General features: G+C 46.0%; 1 protein-coding gene across 1 annotated transcript in view; it reads left to right on the top strand.

The window, feature by feature from the left end:
* Positions 1-17,878, top strand: part of LOC147433797 (heat-inducible transcription repressor) — a 78,274-nt gene that overhangs the window by 45,377 nt on the left and 15,019 nt on the right. The window contains exons 2-3 of the mRNA XM_086490406.1: positions 2,492-2,569; positions 2,708-3,261. Of these exons, the coding sequence (XP_086346532.1) occupies positions 2,492-2,569; positions 2,708-3,261 (632 nt within the window). The remainder of the gene's footprint in view (positions 1-2,491; positions 2,570-2,707; positions 3,262-17,878) is intronic.

The following is a 17,878-nucleotide window of genomic DNA, read 5'->3' as shown; positions in this document are numbered from 1 at the left end:
CGATATCAGCCATATCTCTAGCCCTAGCGCTTCCCTTTCTGGCCTGTTACCACCGCTCCTTAGAGGTTGTGCATCCTCGGCAAGATCCAGTGCCCGTTCGGTGGACGGTACGCGCGCTTGTGCCTACACGACGAGGAGATCCATCACGATAGATTCGAGATCTATTGGCTGCCCGTCACAAAGAGGTGTCTTGATCGTAGTTGCAAACATTTCCTCATCCGATTCACCTTCTTTTTGTTGCACCTTTGACACGGTATCAGAGCCACCACGTGCTATTGAATTGGATCAGTGATTCTGACACATTTTCAGCCCATGGTGATGACGGACACCAAGAGGATGGGATCGGCGGCGGTGACCACACCGTCAATGACGAATGGGGAGATTGTTCCCAGTTCTATTCCGGAGTAGGTGATCAACCAATCAAGATACCTACACTTTCTACCTTTCCCTCGGATCGGCGATGGAGTGGAGACAATTATGCCATTTGGAAAGCAATCATGAAGGCGGTCTTTGACTCTCAAGCAACTTTCAAAAGCCAAAGGACTCTAAGGGAGCGAAGTTATGGGAACGAGTAAATGCCCGGATCTGGTCTTTTATTATCCTCAATAGTCCACCCGCAGTGATTGGCCACATCAAGCTAATGCAAGATGCGAAGTTGATGTGGGATCGGCTTTCTTCTCTATATGATCGAGTCTCTCCAATGAAGCGGATAGCCCTCGAGGTGCAGTTGAGAACCTTGGATGCGAAGAACACTTCCATGCAGGATCATATCAACAAGATGCAAGAACTTCAGGAGGAGATACTTCATATGGGAAAGCTTATCAGTTCGAAGGACATGACCATTCAGCTTTTGGCTCAATTGCCTCCCGGGTACACCAACTTCTACTCTTCCTTGAGTACCAATGGACGTCTGAATACTATCACAAGGGAGGAGCTAGTTCCAATTGTTTTAAACCAAGAGGAGCGGTCCCTAAAGGGGAATAAGTCAAGCTCCGAAGCCTTGGCCGGCTCTTCCAACAACAACAACAAGAAGCAGAAGGGTAAGAAGAAAAGCACCAACACCAAAGACAAGAAGAGTGATGCCAAGGGTGACGCCTTGAAGGCGGAGCGGCATTGCAATAATTGTGGTGAGAAAGGACATTATTGGAGGAAGTGCCCAAAGCGAGTTGGAGAAGCTTCAACCTCCTCGGCGGCAGTAGTAAACCACTCCGGCATGGTATTAGAGCCCAGCCTTGGCAACCTCTTCTCCCCTTCCAGATTCAGATCTTGGCAAGTTGGCATCCCCTCTGATTCCACCTCTGCACCAACATTTTGTGAAAATGCTTGGGCTCCCACCTAATAGCCATCGTTTTTTTTAAACAAAAAAAGCAGGTGAGACCTTGGGCTGCGTTTTTTCTTTCATGTGGGCAGTGTCTTTTGATGCTGGCAGCCCTCCTTCGGGGCGCCTTGGCCATTGCCATTGGCATCTGCTACATCAAATTCGACTTCCAGATTCTAGATTCCCCATGCGGTCAGTCAATCCCTAGTGTTGTGATGTCCGGAGCGACCACCTCGTGCGAGGTATGGGTCAACCCTTTGCAGGTTTGGAGTCTCTTTTGGATCCATTTTTTTGTGGCAGATCAGCATTGGATCTAGCCTTTGGACATCCGTGTACACCACATCTACATTCGGTTCAATGACAAAGCCGGTATATCGGTGATTGCTTTCAAGCTTTGTATTATTTCTCTCTGTTTTCAGTCTTCACACAGTTGTGCACACATAGATCTCCTCTATTGGGACCTTTTCTACGCTTCAGTATGGTTTAGGAGCGAGCGAGTGCACTGATTTTGGCTTGACAGCTGCAGTTTCAGCCCCTTGTAGGCGTGTTTTGGGGGGACAACAGGCTCAAAGTTTGCTTCTTTTGCTTCTTCGGTTACCCGTTGACAGGAATTATCCGATAGTGGTCCGTGCAGTCTATTGGTGACTGTTACAGCTTGTGGTATCCTCGACTTTGGCTTGATCATTTCTTTTGGGTATGAGATTTATGGGGTACCTTTCATTCCAGTTTGACATCGATGGCTGTGACTCGAGGAGGGGTACAACGTGGTTTGAGTGGTAAATATCATTTCGAGTGGACTTTACGAGAGATATGGCCATTCTCACGGCATATGGTAACATCATACAGATTGGCAGTATTAACATGCAACAAAATCCCCTCTGTAAGTCACTTGGTCTATTAATCTTGCTTTTGTCTTGCATTGCTTGAATTTATTTGGTCTTTCGCTAAGTGAGTGGGAATGTGATTGGTTAAGTGTTTCATAGAGTGGCATTCTAGAAGTGATTCGGGGTACCTTGCCTGGTTGTAGATGATTCTTAATGTGTAGCAGTATCTAGAGGATTCAGTTTGAAAAAGACCATGTTTTTCAAAAAAAAAAAGCAGTAGCACACACTTTATGATTCCGTACTTAAAAGTGCAATCATTAACATTTCTTTTGTTTGATTTGGGCTTCAGGACAGCTTCCAACTTCTTGGCATGTGCATGCAGATATGAATTCAATTTTGAGTATGGGCCGTGACTTTGTCTTTCCAGGTAAGCATGAGGTTTCAACATCATTTTCCAGAGATAGGTGGTTCAAACCTGAAAGCTCAATGCATCCTCGGAAAGTTCGTCATAGAGTAGAGCTGATGAATGATTAAAAGGAGCCTTTGTCTGTGTCTGAACCTTCAGGTGAATGTGTGAGCATTGTAGTTTATGTATCTTCTCATGATCTGTCAATGCCGCAAATTATATCACCTTTTCGAGTTGCTGCTATGTTGGAGAAAGTAAATTTGAAGGAAAAGGAGAGCACTGAAAAAGGCAGTTTATCTGTCTCTGGAGATAGCTCGGAGGCAAGCTTAGATGAAGACAAAGAGCAACTAGCAGCTGGAAAGGTGGCGTTATCTTCACTCAAGGACAGGTCATCAGCTGCAGAAAAGGTCTTAATGATTGAGGAGCACAAAAATAGAAGTGCAGCATTGTTGCATATGTTTCAAAACTGTCACTTTTTTACAAGATTAGTAGGAGCAGAAGAGCAAGTTTCAAAAGGAGAGAAGTTCTTTGGACAGTCGGCTGAAGAGCTGGATGATGGGACAGTTTCAACGAGCTCATCAGAACACAAGAAGCTTGCAGAAGTAGCTGAACCTGTTCCGATTGTCCTCGAAGGGGCAGACTTTGATCCAAGATATGCAGGTGGAGTTGCTCGCAATGCAAGATGCTATTCTTTTGACAATGGTGATATCGCGGTAAGACGCTAATCATTCAAGGCTCATACATTTGTTGGTTTATGTTATGAGTATGCAATAGGGTTTGGCTGTAGGAGCATATATTTCTCTTTATGGTCTACTTCACCTCAATTAGTATCGTGAATGCTATGGGTCTCTTGCTGCGTGTGAGTTTTTGTGTGTGTGCAGTTAAAAGCCATGTTCAAAATATTTTATAACGCATCCAGTCTTGAGCAGCAGCTGAGTAGATGGGCAGAGAGGGAGGGTATATGCGCATTTGGGTAGGTAGGGTTCAGGAGAGTTTTTTCTACTCTTGACCGCATTCTGACACTGAGAGTCATTATTGAGGAGGGCAGATCGCAGACGGATCTGTTGTAGCTTCGTGGGCTTCCCCAAAGCATTTGACACAGTGCCCAGAGCTAGATTGATGCGCAGACTACAGGAGATGGGAGTACCCACAGAGCTGATTTTGGGGATCATGACATTATACAGGTCAGTAGTGGGGCATGTACGCACTCTAGTGGGGCTATCTACATTAGTTCACTCCGCTATTGGGGTGAAGCAGGCAAGGCTGCCCGCTCTCTCCTACTCTATTTGGTATGTATGTGGATGAGGTTTCTGACTATATAGAGAGAGATGGTGATAGAGGTGCACAGCTGGCAGGGACATGGATTCCACTATTGTTATATGCTGATGATATTGTGTTTATCTCCGAGTCTCCAGAGGGGATGCACCGTCACTTGGATGCTTTACATAGGTTTGCCCATGACAATGGTTTGTCAGGTTATGGTGTTTAACACTACCCCACAGTGGATCAGGAGATCAACACCTGCATTCACACATGGCCATGGGACAGTGAGATATATAGATGTTTACACCTTGGTCTTTAGTGGACCGGCTTTTGCATTGAGGAGAACAAGAGAGACTAGACCGATCAAAGCTTATGCAGCATTGGGTGGATTGGAGAGGATGTGTTCACAGATTCAGTTTTAGGAGCCTCGTACGAAGCTCTAGCTTTTTGGCTTCTGCATTGCTCTATGGAGTTCATATATGGGGGCCTTCATTGGACCATCATGGGAGGTCGGGTCGCACTTATGGATGGGGAGACATGGAGAAGCTTGTGGTCTCTATGATCTCGCGGCTTATTAGAGCCAAGGCTTCAGTATCACATGACATTATTCGAAAAGAGCTACTGCCCCCCCACTAGTGGTTGAGGCACTCACTAGATCAGTCTCCTTGTTACACCGCTTATGGGACCTCCCCAGAGATAGATATGCCTGCCTAGCACTTGAGTCCTCTCGACAGTTCGCTATGCAGGGAGATACAGCATGCTGGTATGGGGAGATGACATCATGGTTTCAGGTACATGGGTTCAGCATGGACAGATTTCCCCCCTTCTAGTACTCGTTGGATGCATCCTCTCTTACTCTTACACAGTCCGAGATCACCAGGCTCATTCGTCAGGACCTGACTTAGCTATATACCAGGAGGACTTGGATACAACCGGCACATGGAGCTGGCACAAAGATGGCTTTCTATAGAGAGCATCAACTCCAGCTTACTGAGGATGGTTTTGTGACGAGGCCCTGATACATGGACACCCACTTATCTCATGGGATACGATGTGCTATTGGCCAAATACGCACATCTTCACACTAGCTTTGGGTTGAGACTAGTAGATACAGCGGAGTACCGGCAGAGGCCAGGCATGTCCCCTATGTCACATGGAGCCTAAGACAGAGTTGTAGTACACATGCCATTGCCCAATTTACTATGAGATTCGAGACCGCTTTCAGTCCCTGTTCAGAGAGGGCTTTGGACTTGTTTCTAGAGTCATGGGTATGAGGACCAAAGATGTTTGCTACTTTTTTTGCTCGAGCTGCACAGTCACAGAGAGAGCCTGATAAGAGGAGAGTCTAGGGCGTCTTAGAGACGGATCATAGACTTCCTTAGAGCGGACACTAGGCAGTTGGAGGAGCAACTATCACAACAGAACTCACATTCTCCTCACACTAGAGGCATGCTGATTGATCGAGCGACCGAGCTAGGGCGATGCAGATGCCCACGATTGTGGGATGCCCATGATTGCGGAGGACTACACAACATCGACGAAGGCTGCATCAGAGGATTTGGATCACTTTGGCCCAACATGCACGACGCTCGGTCAAACTACTGACCCCATGGAGAATATTGATGAGATCCGGCAGTGACTGATGATGGATCTCCTGTGATGTAGCTCTTTTGAGGATTGTACACCCTTCTCAGCTTGTACCAACCTTTGTGTCAGTCTTTGTATCAGCTCTCACAATGTGTTGTATTAACCCTCATTCACTACTTTCATCCCCCTACTCATATCCTACACAATTCTAGCTAGGTGCTTAGTTCACATCTAGCAGTTAGGATTCTATAGTACCCCTTTTTTTAGTACCTTTTTATTTTTGGTACTCAGACATTGTATCAGATTCACCACGTAACTTTTTGATCTCATAGGTCATTTTGGCCTTTTGAAGACGTTAATATAGCATTTCATCTCTCTCTCTCTCTCTCTCTCTCTCTCTCTCTCTCTCTCTCTCTCTCTCTCTCTCTCTCTCTCTCTCTCTCTCTTTTACCATCTCAATGGTGAAAAAATCACGTGTGGGAGCATGGATCGGGGGGTGGAGAGAGGGCCATTGACGGGATGAGGACTGGGAGAGCATATGATCATGATGGCTTAGTGGCTGAGCATTTTATGCATGCCAGAGATCTACTAGCAGAGCTTCTAGCAGTTATGTTCAACCATGCCATGTGTGAGGGCTTGCCTGATATTTGGAGCTTATCTACTATCGTACCTATCTTCAAGTCAGGAGACCCTATGGAGCCTGGGAATCATCGCACTATCATGATTGGACGCACATTGGCATGGTTGTATGCATCCATTCTTGAGCTGCAATTGAGTAGATGGGCAGAGAGGAAGGGGATACGCGCAGCCGCGCAGGCAGGGTTTAGCAGAGGTTTTTCTACTCTTGACCATATCATGACACTCAGAGCCATTATTGAGGAGGGCAAATCACATGGGAGACGGATCTATTGTAGCTTTGTGGACTTCTGCAAAGCATTTGACACAGTATCCAGAGCTAGACTGATGCGCAGACTACACGAGATGGGAGTACCCACAAAGCTCATTTGGGGGGATCATGGCATTATACAGGTCAGTAGTGGGGCATGTACGCACCTCAGTGGGTCTCTCTACACTGGTTCACCCCACTATTGGGGTGAAGCAGGGCCGCCCGCTCTCTCCTACTCTATATGGTATGTATGTGGATGAGGTTTCTGACTATATTGGAAGAGATTGTGATAGAGGTGCACAGCTAGCAGGGACATGGATTCCACTATTGTTATATGCTGCTGATGTTGTGTTGATCTCCGACTCTCCGGAGGGGATGCAACGCCACTTGGATGCTTTGCATAGGTTTGCCTATGAGAGTGGTTTGTCTGTCAACCTTGGTAAAACCAAGGTGATGGTGTTTAATACCATACGGCCAGGAGACAGTGGAGTATACAGGAGACAGTGGAGTATACAGATGCTTACACTTACCTTGGGGCGGTCTTTAGTGGATCAGTATTTTCATTGAGGAGAGAAGTAGAGACTAGACTCACCAAAGCCCATGCAGCATTGGGTAGATTGGAGAGGATGTGTTCATAGGTTCAGTTTCAGGAGCCTCGGATGAAGCTCTAGCTCGACACTCTGGTGGCTTCTGCATTGCTCTATGCAGCTGAGATTTGGGGACCCTCATTGGATCATCATGGGAGGTCGGGTTGCACTGATGGATGGGGGGACATGGAGAAGTCTCTAGTCTCTATGATCTTGCGGCTTATTAGAGCCAAGGCTTCAGTACCACGTGACATTATCCAAGCAGAGCTAGCTGCCCCCCCATCAGTGGTTGAGGCGCTCACCAGATCAGTCTCCTTCATACACCGCCTATCGCAACTTCCTAGAGACAGATATGCCCGCCTAGCACTTGAGTCCTCTCGACAGTTAGCCATGCAGGGAGATACAGCATGCTAGTATGGGGAGATGACATCATGGTTCATATCCTACACAATCTCAGCTAGTTGCTTAGTTCACATCTAGCAGCTTAGGATTCCATAGTATTTTTATTTTGTTACTCAGACTTTGTATTAGATCCACCACATTGTAACTTTGTGGTTTCATAGGTGACGTTAATATAACATTTCATTTCATCATCTCTCTCTCTCTCTCTCTCTCTCTCTCTCTCTCTCTCTCTCTCTCTCTCTCTCTCTCTCACACACACACACACACATTAACTTTGCGCACTCTGCGTGTGCATGTTTGTTTTTGCGTGAGTGCTTGGTTGTGACCTGCTCTTGTGTGTTTGAGTTGTGTGTGTGTGGAGCTTGATTTTCTTTGTTGTTTCTTGGGGCATTTTTCTTTTTGTCTTCTTGTTCGCTGGTCTTGTTTTCTTGGCAGGTGTTTCTTTGTTTTTTCTGTATTGCTAGTTGTTGTGTGCTTGTGTTTAGAAATGAGATGCAAAACAAACACACAGTAACACCTGCCAAGAAAAAGTGAGTTCATCTCTTGCTATAGCAACACAAGGTAACGCATAAGCCTGAGGGTGTATTTCTCAGGCAGACTGTGTACCACATTTCGTTTCTGCATGTAGTACATCATGACAAAGTAAGCAGACCTGTTTCTACAGGTTACTGCCTGAAATCAGAGAAGAAAAAAGTCACAAGATTCAATTAACTAGTCTACTCATCTAGTCATGTTTCTTCTAGTGAGTGTCCACTTGTCAACACCAGTTATCCATTGTAGGATCAAAAGGATTAACTCTATCACAAGAGACAAAAATTACCTCCAGAGTCATCATATGACAGTTCTTTGTGCAATTAGCTGTTACGATTTTAAAGGTACAGGAATAGACAGCGTGTGTGTGTGCATTGTCTATGTTTAGCCCATACGTCTATGCTTGATTTTGGGACTACTAACAGAAAGTATCTGACAGTTGGGCCACCTGGCACTTTTTGATGCAGTTCCAATGAGGATAGATGGTGAGAAGACCAATGGGAGCCCAACGGAAGCATCTCCTAAAATTTAGGGAACTGCTATTTTGGGCCGTGAAATGTGTTCGCGTCATTACCTCCGGTATGATTAGGGGAACATTTTACAACTCTGCCGCGAAGTCAACTGAGCAACCTGTTGGGAGATTTTTAGGCGGCAACCCCGAAATGGGAAAATGCATGTAATCGTGCCAAGTGGCGCATTTTAGTGAACTTTCCAATGCAAAGAGGTAGTGCTGAATATATAGCTGGGAGGTTCATTTTTGAGTTTCTTGTCACAGGTTAAGAGCTATGGAATGCTTCCTTTCCCTCTATGTACAGTGTGGTGCTAGGAGTGATGACCTGCACACTACGCACTGCTCTCTCTCTCTCTCTCTCTCTCTCTCTCTCTCCCTCTCTCCTACGTGCAGTTATGTGATGCCCAACAAGAGGGCTTTTCATTTGACTGATGTACAGTTGTGTGGGTTCATGCGCAATTGCCGAGGCAAGAGCCTGTTGCACAGGTACTGGATTAGCTAGTGGCTAATCCCCCGCAGGTACAGGTGAATTCGGAGAGGTTTCACGTGAGAAATCTCGTCCGATTCAAAGGGCAAGTAGCCCTACAGGTGCGGGAGCTCGAGGACTTGCTACGGATGTGACCGGCATGCGAATCGGAGCCCAAAACAGGGAATTACAGCCTGCTGTGTATTTTTGCAGGTGTAGGGTTTCAGCCCTAAACGGTCCCTAATACCCCCAGGAGGTTCGGGGACGCGAGGGGACGGCCGTAGAGGTGATCTGGCGCATTTTCGGGGTAGAAAACAGAGAATTCAGCGTGCTGCAGATTCTCGCCAGGTTTTGCAAAGTGTCCGTATGCGTCGGGAAAGTCATCTATTGCATGGGGATACTGACTGTGAAGCGTCCTACTACAATTATGTTGCCGAAATCGGGCCAGAACAGGTGGATTTTAGCCCGGATTATGTGGGGCAGCTCGTAGGAAATCACAGGTTTTATTCCCTCTGTTAAAGAATAAAGAAATACTGAAAGGGGCGCCAATTTTGGGATCTACAGGTTGTCGGCGTCTGCTCGGAGCATTCTAGCTTCCGAGCCGTGTGTGTACTTAAGTGTTGATTCCCGTCACAGATTTCCTTTGTCCGTTCTCTTTGTGTGTGTCTAAAGTAAAGAATTTCGCGTGAAAGCCAAAGCCTACCGCCCCACGGGCCGGTTTCATTTTCCTCCATTGTCTGACATGAGACATTTAAGCTTAGCACTCTTTTGAGTAGTGACAAAAGCATGAAACTTCTTAAAAGCATTAAAAGCCTCACTCTTATTTTTCAACAAATGCACCCATCCTTTCCTAGTACAGTCATCAATGAATGTAACAAAATACAATGCACCACCAAAAGACTTAACAGGCATAGTGCATACATCGGAGTGAATAAGATCAAGAGGATTAGCTTTGCGAGAGACACTAGAGTAATAAGAAGATTTCTTTTGCTTTCCATAAAGACAATCGTTACAAAAATCCAAGTTTGTGCCTTTTACATCAACTCTCTTCAAAGAGGAAAGCACATCAATACCCCTTTGGCTCATATGGCCAAGTCTCTTATGCCACAATTCTGTATGTGAAGCAACTTCAGCAACAGCAAGAAACTTACCAGGCAAAGCTTTACATCGAAGATAGTACAAAGTATCTCTTTTAAACCCTTTTGCAACAAGCATAGAGCCCTTAAGCAACTTCCATGAATCCCCAGCAAAGATGGTGGTTAAACCCTATGCATCTAACTGGCCAACAGATAGCAAACTTTTCTTAATGCCTGGTACAAACCTGACATCATTCAATAGAAGCTCTTGACCATTGTTAAGAGCCAAACGCATGGTACCCATTCCCTCAATATTGCAAGCAAAATTATCACCAAGGTACACCTTGTCATAATTGCCTGCAGCATATGTAGCAAAACACTCCAAAGATGGAGTCACATGGAAAGAAGCACCAAAGTCTACTATCCAGATGGGATAGGCCATCATTAGCACTAAGCAATGCATCAATGACATCTTTCTTCGAGATGAGCATGTCTTTTGCATTAGCTATCACCAAATTTGAGGGGTATGAAGCCGCCACCAAAATTTCCTCAATGTCTGACAACTCCTCAATACCTACACTAGAGGATACATTTGCATTTTCAACATCCTTGGAGGAATCACCTGCTAATTTTTTCCCTTTCTTCTTATCTTTCTTCTTCTTCTCTTGCGCTTCCTTCTTCCTATCCTGCTCTTTCTTGAAATACGGCAATCGGGTTTCTTGTGACCCTTTCTGCCACATTGATAGCAAGTGACATCCTTATCCTTTGTCTTGTTCTTACTTCTATTTTGAGTCCTGTTGCCCACATCACGCTTTTGATTTCTACCTCTTGCATTGTAGGCAGAGCTGCCACCTTCTTCACTAGACTTACGTCTAATCTCTTCATTGAGAATAGACCCTCTCACACCGTCATACATGAGACTGGGACTGTTACTTAAGGAGACAACCAATGTTTCCCAAGTATCTGGCAATGTCATAAGCAAGAAAATAGCTTTCAGCTTATCATCAAATTGCTGAAGCCCATTGTCCTGCAACTGACTCAACACACCTGTAAAAGCACTCAAATGCTCAGAAGCTGACTTCGAGTCATCAAGCTGCATATTCACCAACTTTCGCATCAAATGCACCTGGTTCACAGGCGTGGTGTTCTCATAATTGGACTTTAGCTTTTGCCATATTGCATCAGTAGAGTCCAAACACTTGATGTCCGTCAAAATGTCATCATTTATAGCCATTTTGATGTAGGCCATGGCCTTCTTATTCAACCTGGCCCACTCTAAGTTAGACAAACCTTGCGGCTTATTCTCTTCCAATGCATCTTCACAAACCTTTAAGAAAAGGATACCTTGCATGCGTTCTTGCCAAAGGTTGAAGCCTTGACCATCGAACCGTTTGATTTCCATCAAACTTTTAGTGTTAGATGCGGAAGAGGTAGAAGCCATCTTAACTCAACCACAAGTGTGTATACAAGAGAGATGCAATAGGATGAAAATTTCAACAAATAGGAGCAACCACAAGACTTTGCATATGATAGACCACAATTTCTTTACATGAAACTGTCCACATCTGAATTTTCAGCTAAATATGTGATTTAAATCACCTGTACTCAGTTTTTTACTCAAATTCTTACACAAAACATCAATACATGTGATCCCACAAGACTTTGCATATGATAGACCACAATTTCTTTACATGAAACTGTCCACATCTGAATTTTCAGCTAAATATGTGATTTAAATCACCTGTACTCAGTTTTTTACTCAAATTCTTACACAAAACATCAATACATGTGATCCCACAAATTTGGTACACCTGCGTATTGCTGTTTTAACTTGTAAAATCACCTGTTTTGACCTAAAGACAGCATGTTTTGGCAGTTTCGGTGACCTTCTTGACCCCGGAAGCAAGGGGCTTTGCGATGGAAGCGAAATTGGTCGTGGGAGAGCAATATATCTTACTGTCCAATAACATGCGCAGGGCCTTTTTTGGACCCTAGGGCTCTGATACCAGTTGAAAGCGCAAAGGAGAGGCTACAGGTGGATGCACGAGGTGAAGGAGTGCAGGATTGGGCGGGGTAGAACGAGGCACAAGTGCAGCAGAGTAGAAGCGTTAGGGATCGAAAGCAGAGAGAGGGAAAGAGCTCGCACGATTTGGGAAAAACTCACTTAATGAGTTTGTGGGCTTTCCTACTTTTAATATAAGTGACTTTAAAAAATGTGTCAAGGTTCACAAATGTGAACCTGGACAAAGTATAACAAATGTACAAAAGGGGTTATTCAGGCCTTTAACCCAATATCTATACAGAGGAGACCCATGTGCCCTACCCTCCTCGATGATGGCTCTAAGTGTCAGAATGTGGTCAAGAGTGGAGAAGCCTCTTTTGAAACCGGCTTGTCTTGTTGCCCATACGCCCCCACTCTCTGCCCATCTGCTCAACTGTTGCTAGAGGATAGATGCATACAACCGTGCCAATGTGTGTCCCATCATAATAGTATGGTAGTTTCTATTATGATAGACAGGGTCAGTCTCTGGTGTAATGTATAGCGGGTATGTGTCCTTCCTAACACCTGAGCTTTACTATACTGAAAGGAGACTAAAAGTGTCAAAAGAGCATGATCCACTTCTACACCCATTGGTCTGGGTCCTACTGTGAAAACATGAATGCAGGGGATGAAGCTCGGCTGTGCCATGACATAGTCCACTATGTTGGCCCCATGCCTATGTGGGAAGCAAGTAAACCCAGCTGCTGTGGGAAATTATTGTAGACCATTAAGTATTGCCAATCCATGCGAGGCCGCCATTTCCATCAAATATCTCCCGTACTCGGTGTACTCCTCATCATGTACATGGACAATGGCTATCGTTGCCAGAGTGGACACAACCTAACAATATAGGAAGACAAAAGATGCATGGATGATGGAGTGAAGATGGCTCCTTCAATTTTTTTTGTCTAAGAAATTTGGGAGCATTTCATCTTTTGAAGAAGCAAGTTCAAGAGCTCCTACACACTTAGACAACTTTAGTTAACAGGACACGCGCACGCATGCTCTCTCTCAGAGCCATCATTGAGGAGGGCAGGTCACATGGGAGACGGATTTATTGTAGCTTTGTGGATTTCCGCAAAGCATTTGTCATGGTACCGAAAGCTCGATTGATGCGTAGACTGCAGGAGATGGGAGTGTCCATAGTGTTGATTTGGGGGATTATGGCTCTATACACATCAATGATGGGACATGTATGCACCCCAGAGGGGATATCTGATTTAGTTCACTCCACCATTGGGGTGAAACAGGGTTGCCCATTGTCTCCTACTATATTTGGTATGGATGTTGATGAGGTGTTTGATTACATTGATAGAGAGGGTGATAGAGGTTCCCAGCTGGCAAGGACGTGGATCCCATTGTTGTTATATGCTGATAATATTGTGTTGATCTCTGACACACCAGAGGGTATGCAGTGACATTTGGATGCATTACAGAGTTTTGTAGAGGATAGTGGATTGTCTGTAAACCTTGGTAAAACCAAGAATATGGTGTTTAACACCACACCTTAGTGGAATCAGGAGATAAGCACCAACTTTCACATATGGTCAGGAGATTGTAGAGTATACAGATGCATACACTTACCTTGGGGTTGTTTTCACTAGGCCGAGGTTTTCTTTGGGGAGAGCAGCAGAGACTAGACTGACTAGAGCTTTTGCGGCCTTGGGAGGCTTGGAGAGGATGTGTTCGCAGGTTCAGTTCCAAGAACCTCGGACAAAGTTATGGCTCTTTGATACTTTGGTAGCCTCAGATATGTTGTATGGGGTGCAGATATGGGGACCTTCTGTAGGCCAAGATGGTTGGAGACATATGGAGAGGCCCTTGGTATCTATGATCACTCAACTGATCAGAGCCAAGGCCTCCATACTCCACGCTACCATTCGAGCAGAGCTAGTTGTCCCTCTTATGGAGATTGAGGCGCTTACCATATGAGCCTCCTTTGTGCACAGCTTGTGGGATACTACTAGAGACAAATATGCTAAACTAGCCCTCGAGTCTTTCCAGACAGTTAGCTCTTCAAGGGGACACTTCATGCTGGTATGCACAGGTGACATCATGGTTTCAGACGCATGGCTTCACCATGGAAGGCTGCCCCCTTTCCGATACTCTTTTCAGGCACCCTCGATGTCTCTTACACAGGTGGAGGTTACTAGACTCATTCGTCAAGACCTGATCCAGTTGGATACCAGGAGGACATGGATAGAGCCACCACAGGAGTTGGGCACGAAGATGGCTTTCTATAGAGAGCATCTTCTCCACCTCACAGAAGATGGGTTTGTGATTCCACCCAGCTACATGGACACACATGTCTCATGGTTTGCGGTGTGTCATTGGTCAGATACGCACATCCTCACATCAGCTGGAGATTGAGATTGGTATATTCAGAGGGAAACCAGCAGACAGCAGGATATGCCGCTTATGCCAGCTAGAGCCAAAGACAGAGCTACGTTACATATGTCATTGCACAATGTACTATGAGATACGGGGCCGTTTCCATTGCTTATTTAGAGAGGGTTTCGGTCCTTTCTTAAGGGTCATGAGTATGAGGATCGGAGATGTCTTGGGCTATATCTACTTGAGTTACACAGATATAGAGGCACTTAACTTGGGAGAGATAGAGAGAGACAGTCCCAGAGACAAATTACAGGTTTCTTTTCAATAGATATGGGACAGCCAGAGGAGCAGCCATCACTGCAGAGCTTGGCCCACACTCGTTCGACCACTACCGACACTCTCATCAACCGAGCACTGGAGCTACGGAGATCCAGACGGCCACGATTGAGGAGAGGGACTACACACCATGGACAGAGACTACAGCAGAGGATTCGGGCCATACTCTCTCAACATCGAGAGTGCTATTGAGGATGGATTCTAGTAATAGTATCTTTGTTCTAGCTCTTTTGTACCCAGACATGGTATCAGATTCACTATTTTGTAACAGATTGGTCTCATAGGTCATTTTAGCCTATTAAAGACGTTAATATAACATTTCATTTCATCTCTCTCTCTCTCTCTCTCTCTCTCTCTCTCTCTCTCTCTCTCTCAGCCCCGCCCCACGCGCTGCCCTCTGCTCGCGCTCTCCCAGCTGCCCATGCCCCTCGCACTGTCCCGCTTGCCCAGCCTCGCCCCACACGCTGCCCCTCCCCTGCCATACCATCCTCGCGCTCCCCCACTACGACCTGCCTTTTCTGCAGCCAGTCCCGTTGAATCTTCATTTCCTGTTTTTGCCTTGCATTCCAACAGCAGGGAATTTTTCTGGTACAGGTCCAACAATTTTCCACCAGCAGCAGAGAACTTGTAGGGATTTTTAGGAAATTTTCAGAAATCTGCAGAAGAATTTCAAAAATACAAAAAACCCAAGGGATTTTTTTGGCAAATTCTGCAAAAATTGCAAGGGTACACAAAATGTATGCTTGATGCGGGGGACAATGTATGCATAGTGTGGATGCATATGTGCACTTAGTGGCTCTCGTTCTCCGGACGGCGATTAAGCATGAGGAAGCTGAATGATAAAGCCGACCCCCTATAGGATGCCATTCAAAAGTGCAAAGAGGAAATGACGGAGACTATTACCAAGATGAACCGCAATCTATTGGGCACAATAAAAATGCTTGAAGGACGCGTGTTGATCCAACAAAGCAAGATCAATGCATTGGAAGATCGGGTGACGACTCAGGATGAAGAGATTGCGTCACTCAAGAAAGATCTCGCCAAAGCATGATGAAGAAACACACTGGAAGAGGGCGAATTGCAACCCTCAGTAATCAAAGAAATCAACACGATCAAGGAGCAAGTACGGGCCATCAAAGAGGGAGAAGAGCAACACAAAGAGATGACGACTTATTGGGTGGATGTTCTTACAAAACCTCAACAGAAGGCGGATGAAGCCGAGAAATGGATCGAGGTGGCCAAGAAAGGAAAAGGCAAGGAAATAACGTCCAGGTCCACGCCCATTATCATTAATCTAACACTAGAGGAGGAGCAAAGAAGACGTGTGCACGCTTTACATGTGAGAATTTGCGGTCTTAAAGACAAAGACAATGTGGACGAAGAGGTAAAAGAACTCATGGCCTTGATGGGGGTTCATGAGCCGATGCTCACAAGAGCCTGGAGAGTGGGCAACATAAAGAAAAATGGTAGCAGTGGGGAAACTTGAAAAGAAAGGGCACTCATCCTCCGTTTTCCCTCCATGGAAGCGAAGAAGTGCTTCTTGAAGAAAAGGCTAACTCTTAAAGAGACGGGCATCTTTCTCGGGGATGATCTTACCCTCTCGCAGATCGCTCATATGCAAGAGGTAATGCCGGAGATTAGAGCGGCAAGGGGAAAAGGCAAGATTGCCTTTTACCGAGATGGAAGAGTGCTAATACTGGAGCGACGCTCCACATGACGGTGCGAGACTTATGGGACCACACTCAAAGTGGCGGCCTGGAACTGTAATGGATCTATGCGTCTTGATGTGGGTGCTTTTGAGGATAGTTTTATTGGAAGAGACATCTCTCTTTTACTCTGAGACACATCAGGACCCTCGACAATCCATGCCTCACATCAATGGATATAGATGGGAGACAGCTTACAGACAGGAGACGCTCTCAGAGCACAGAGGACGGGGCTCAAGAAGAGTGGCAGTGTTATTTAGAGAGGATTTGCAGCCATTGATACATATAGCCCGCGGTGATGAGCAGGTTAGGTACATGTGGGTGAGATTGAAAGGAGAGACGGGCAGATATCTCTACATTGCTATTTGCTACTTTCCCCCGAGTACGTCAGTCTATGCGCCACCCAGAGGACAGTCCCCCTTTTCTATTTTGGATGATGACATATGGGAGTTCTCTAGAGATGGTGACATTATCATTCTAGGGGACTTCAATGCTCGGATTGCCCATCACCAGACAGTGTTTTATGATACTTCAGAGGAGATGCTGAGAGAGCTAGATGTTGTAAAGACGGGCCTGTCTAGACTATCACACGATGTGGAATATACTGAGTATGGCCGACACCTGATAGACATGGGCACTGCACATGGACTGGCCATCTTGAATGGCCTACAGAGGCTTCCTGTTGCGGGAGGTTTCACATGCTTCCCACACAGACATGGAGCCAGCACAGTGGACTATGTCATGGCACAGCCGAATCTCATCTCTAGTATCCAGGATCTCACAGTTGGGCCAAGATCGGTTGGGGTGGCAGCGGATCATGCTCTTGTGTCGATGACATCTCCTTCCAATTCAGTGTAGCACACAGGCCACGGTTAGCAGCCCCTACTCGCTACACCTTCACACGGGAGACGGATTCTGTATACATAGACGGGATCTACAGACGCCTATGCACTGAGGAACCAGGGCGACCTCTGGAGGAGCTTACTACTATACTGACACAGACATTACATGATGTAGCAGTAGAGTCATACCCACACACCCAACCTGAGCAGATACGCCGATCAGGGAGCATGCCTCAGAACAGTTGGTATGATGAGGAGTGCCGCCAGACTAGAGCTAGACTTGTGCTTTTGGGGGACGTCACTCACAGACAGACACAGATTGACTTTCAACGCCTGGTGCGGCGGAAGAAGAGGGCATTTTTGGGTGGACTACAACAGGATCTATACCAGCTATTCTTGAGTCAGGACTCGCGTGAGGCGTGGCGGCTCTTTCATGAGCAATCCCCCCCCCCCCCCCCCCTCTGCCGTTACCTCCACAGAGACCTGGGGTCAGTACGCATCATCTTTGTACACAGTACCTGGACAGCCGCCCCTTCCCGACCCCCCCAATCCATGCCCACACACGTGTACTTTCTTCACCGCTGAGATGGTGAAGAAAGCCATTGACAGGATGAGGACTGGGAGAGCATGATCATGATGGCTTAGTGGCTGAGCATTTCATGCATGCCAAAGATCTACTAGCAGAGCTTCTAGCAGTTATGTTTAACCGTGCCATGTGTGAGGGCCTGCTGGATACTTGGAGCCTATCTACGATTGTACCTA

Source organism: Adiantum capillus-veneris, chromosome 19 (assembly GCF_014529385.1).
Source record: "Adiantum capillus-veneris isolate H3 chromosome 19, ASM1452938v2, whole genome shotgun sequence".
NCBI classification, from domain to species: Eukaryota; Viridiplantae; Streptophyta; class Polypodiopsida; order Polypodiales; family Pteridaceae; genus Adiantum; species Adiantum capillus-veneris.
The sequence above is the reverse complement of the archived record's forward strand: the minus strand, read 5'-3'. Positions and strand labels throughout refer to the sequence as shown.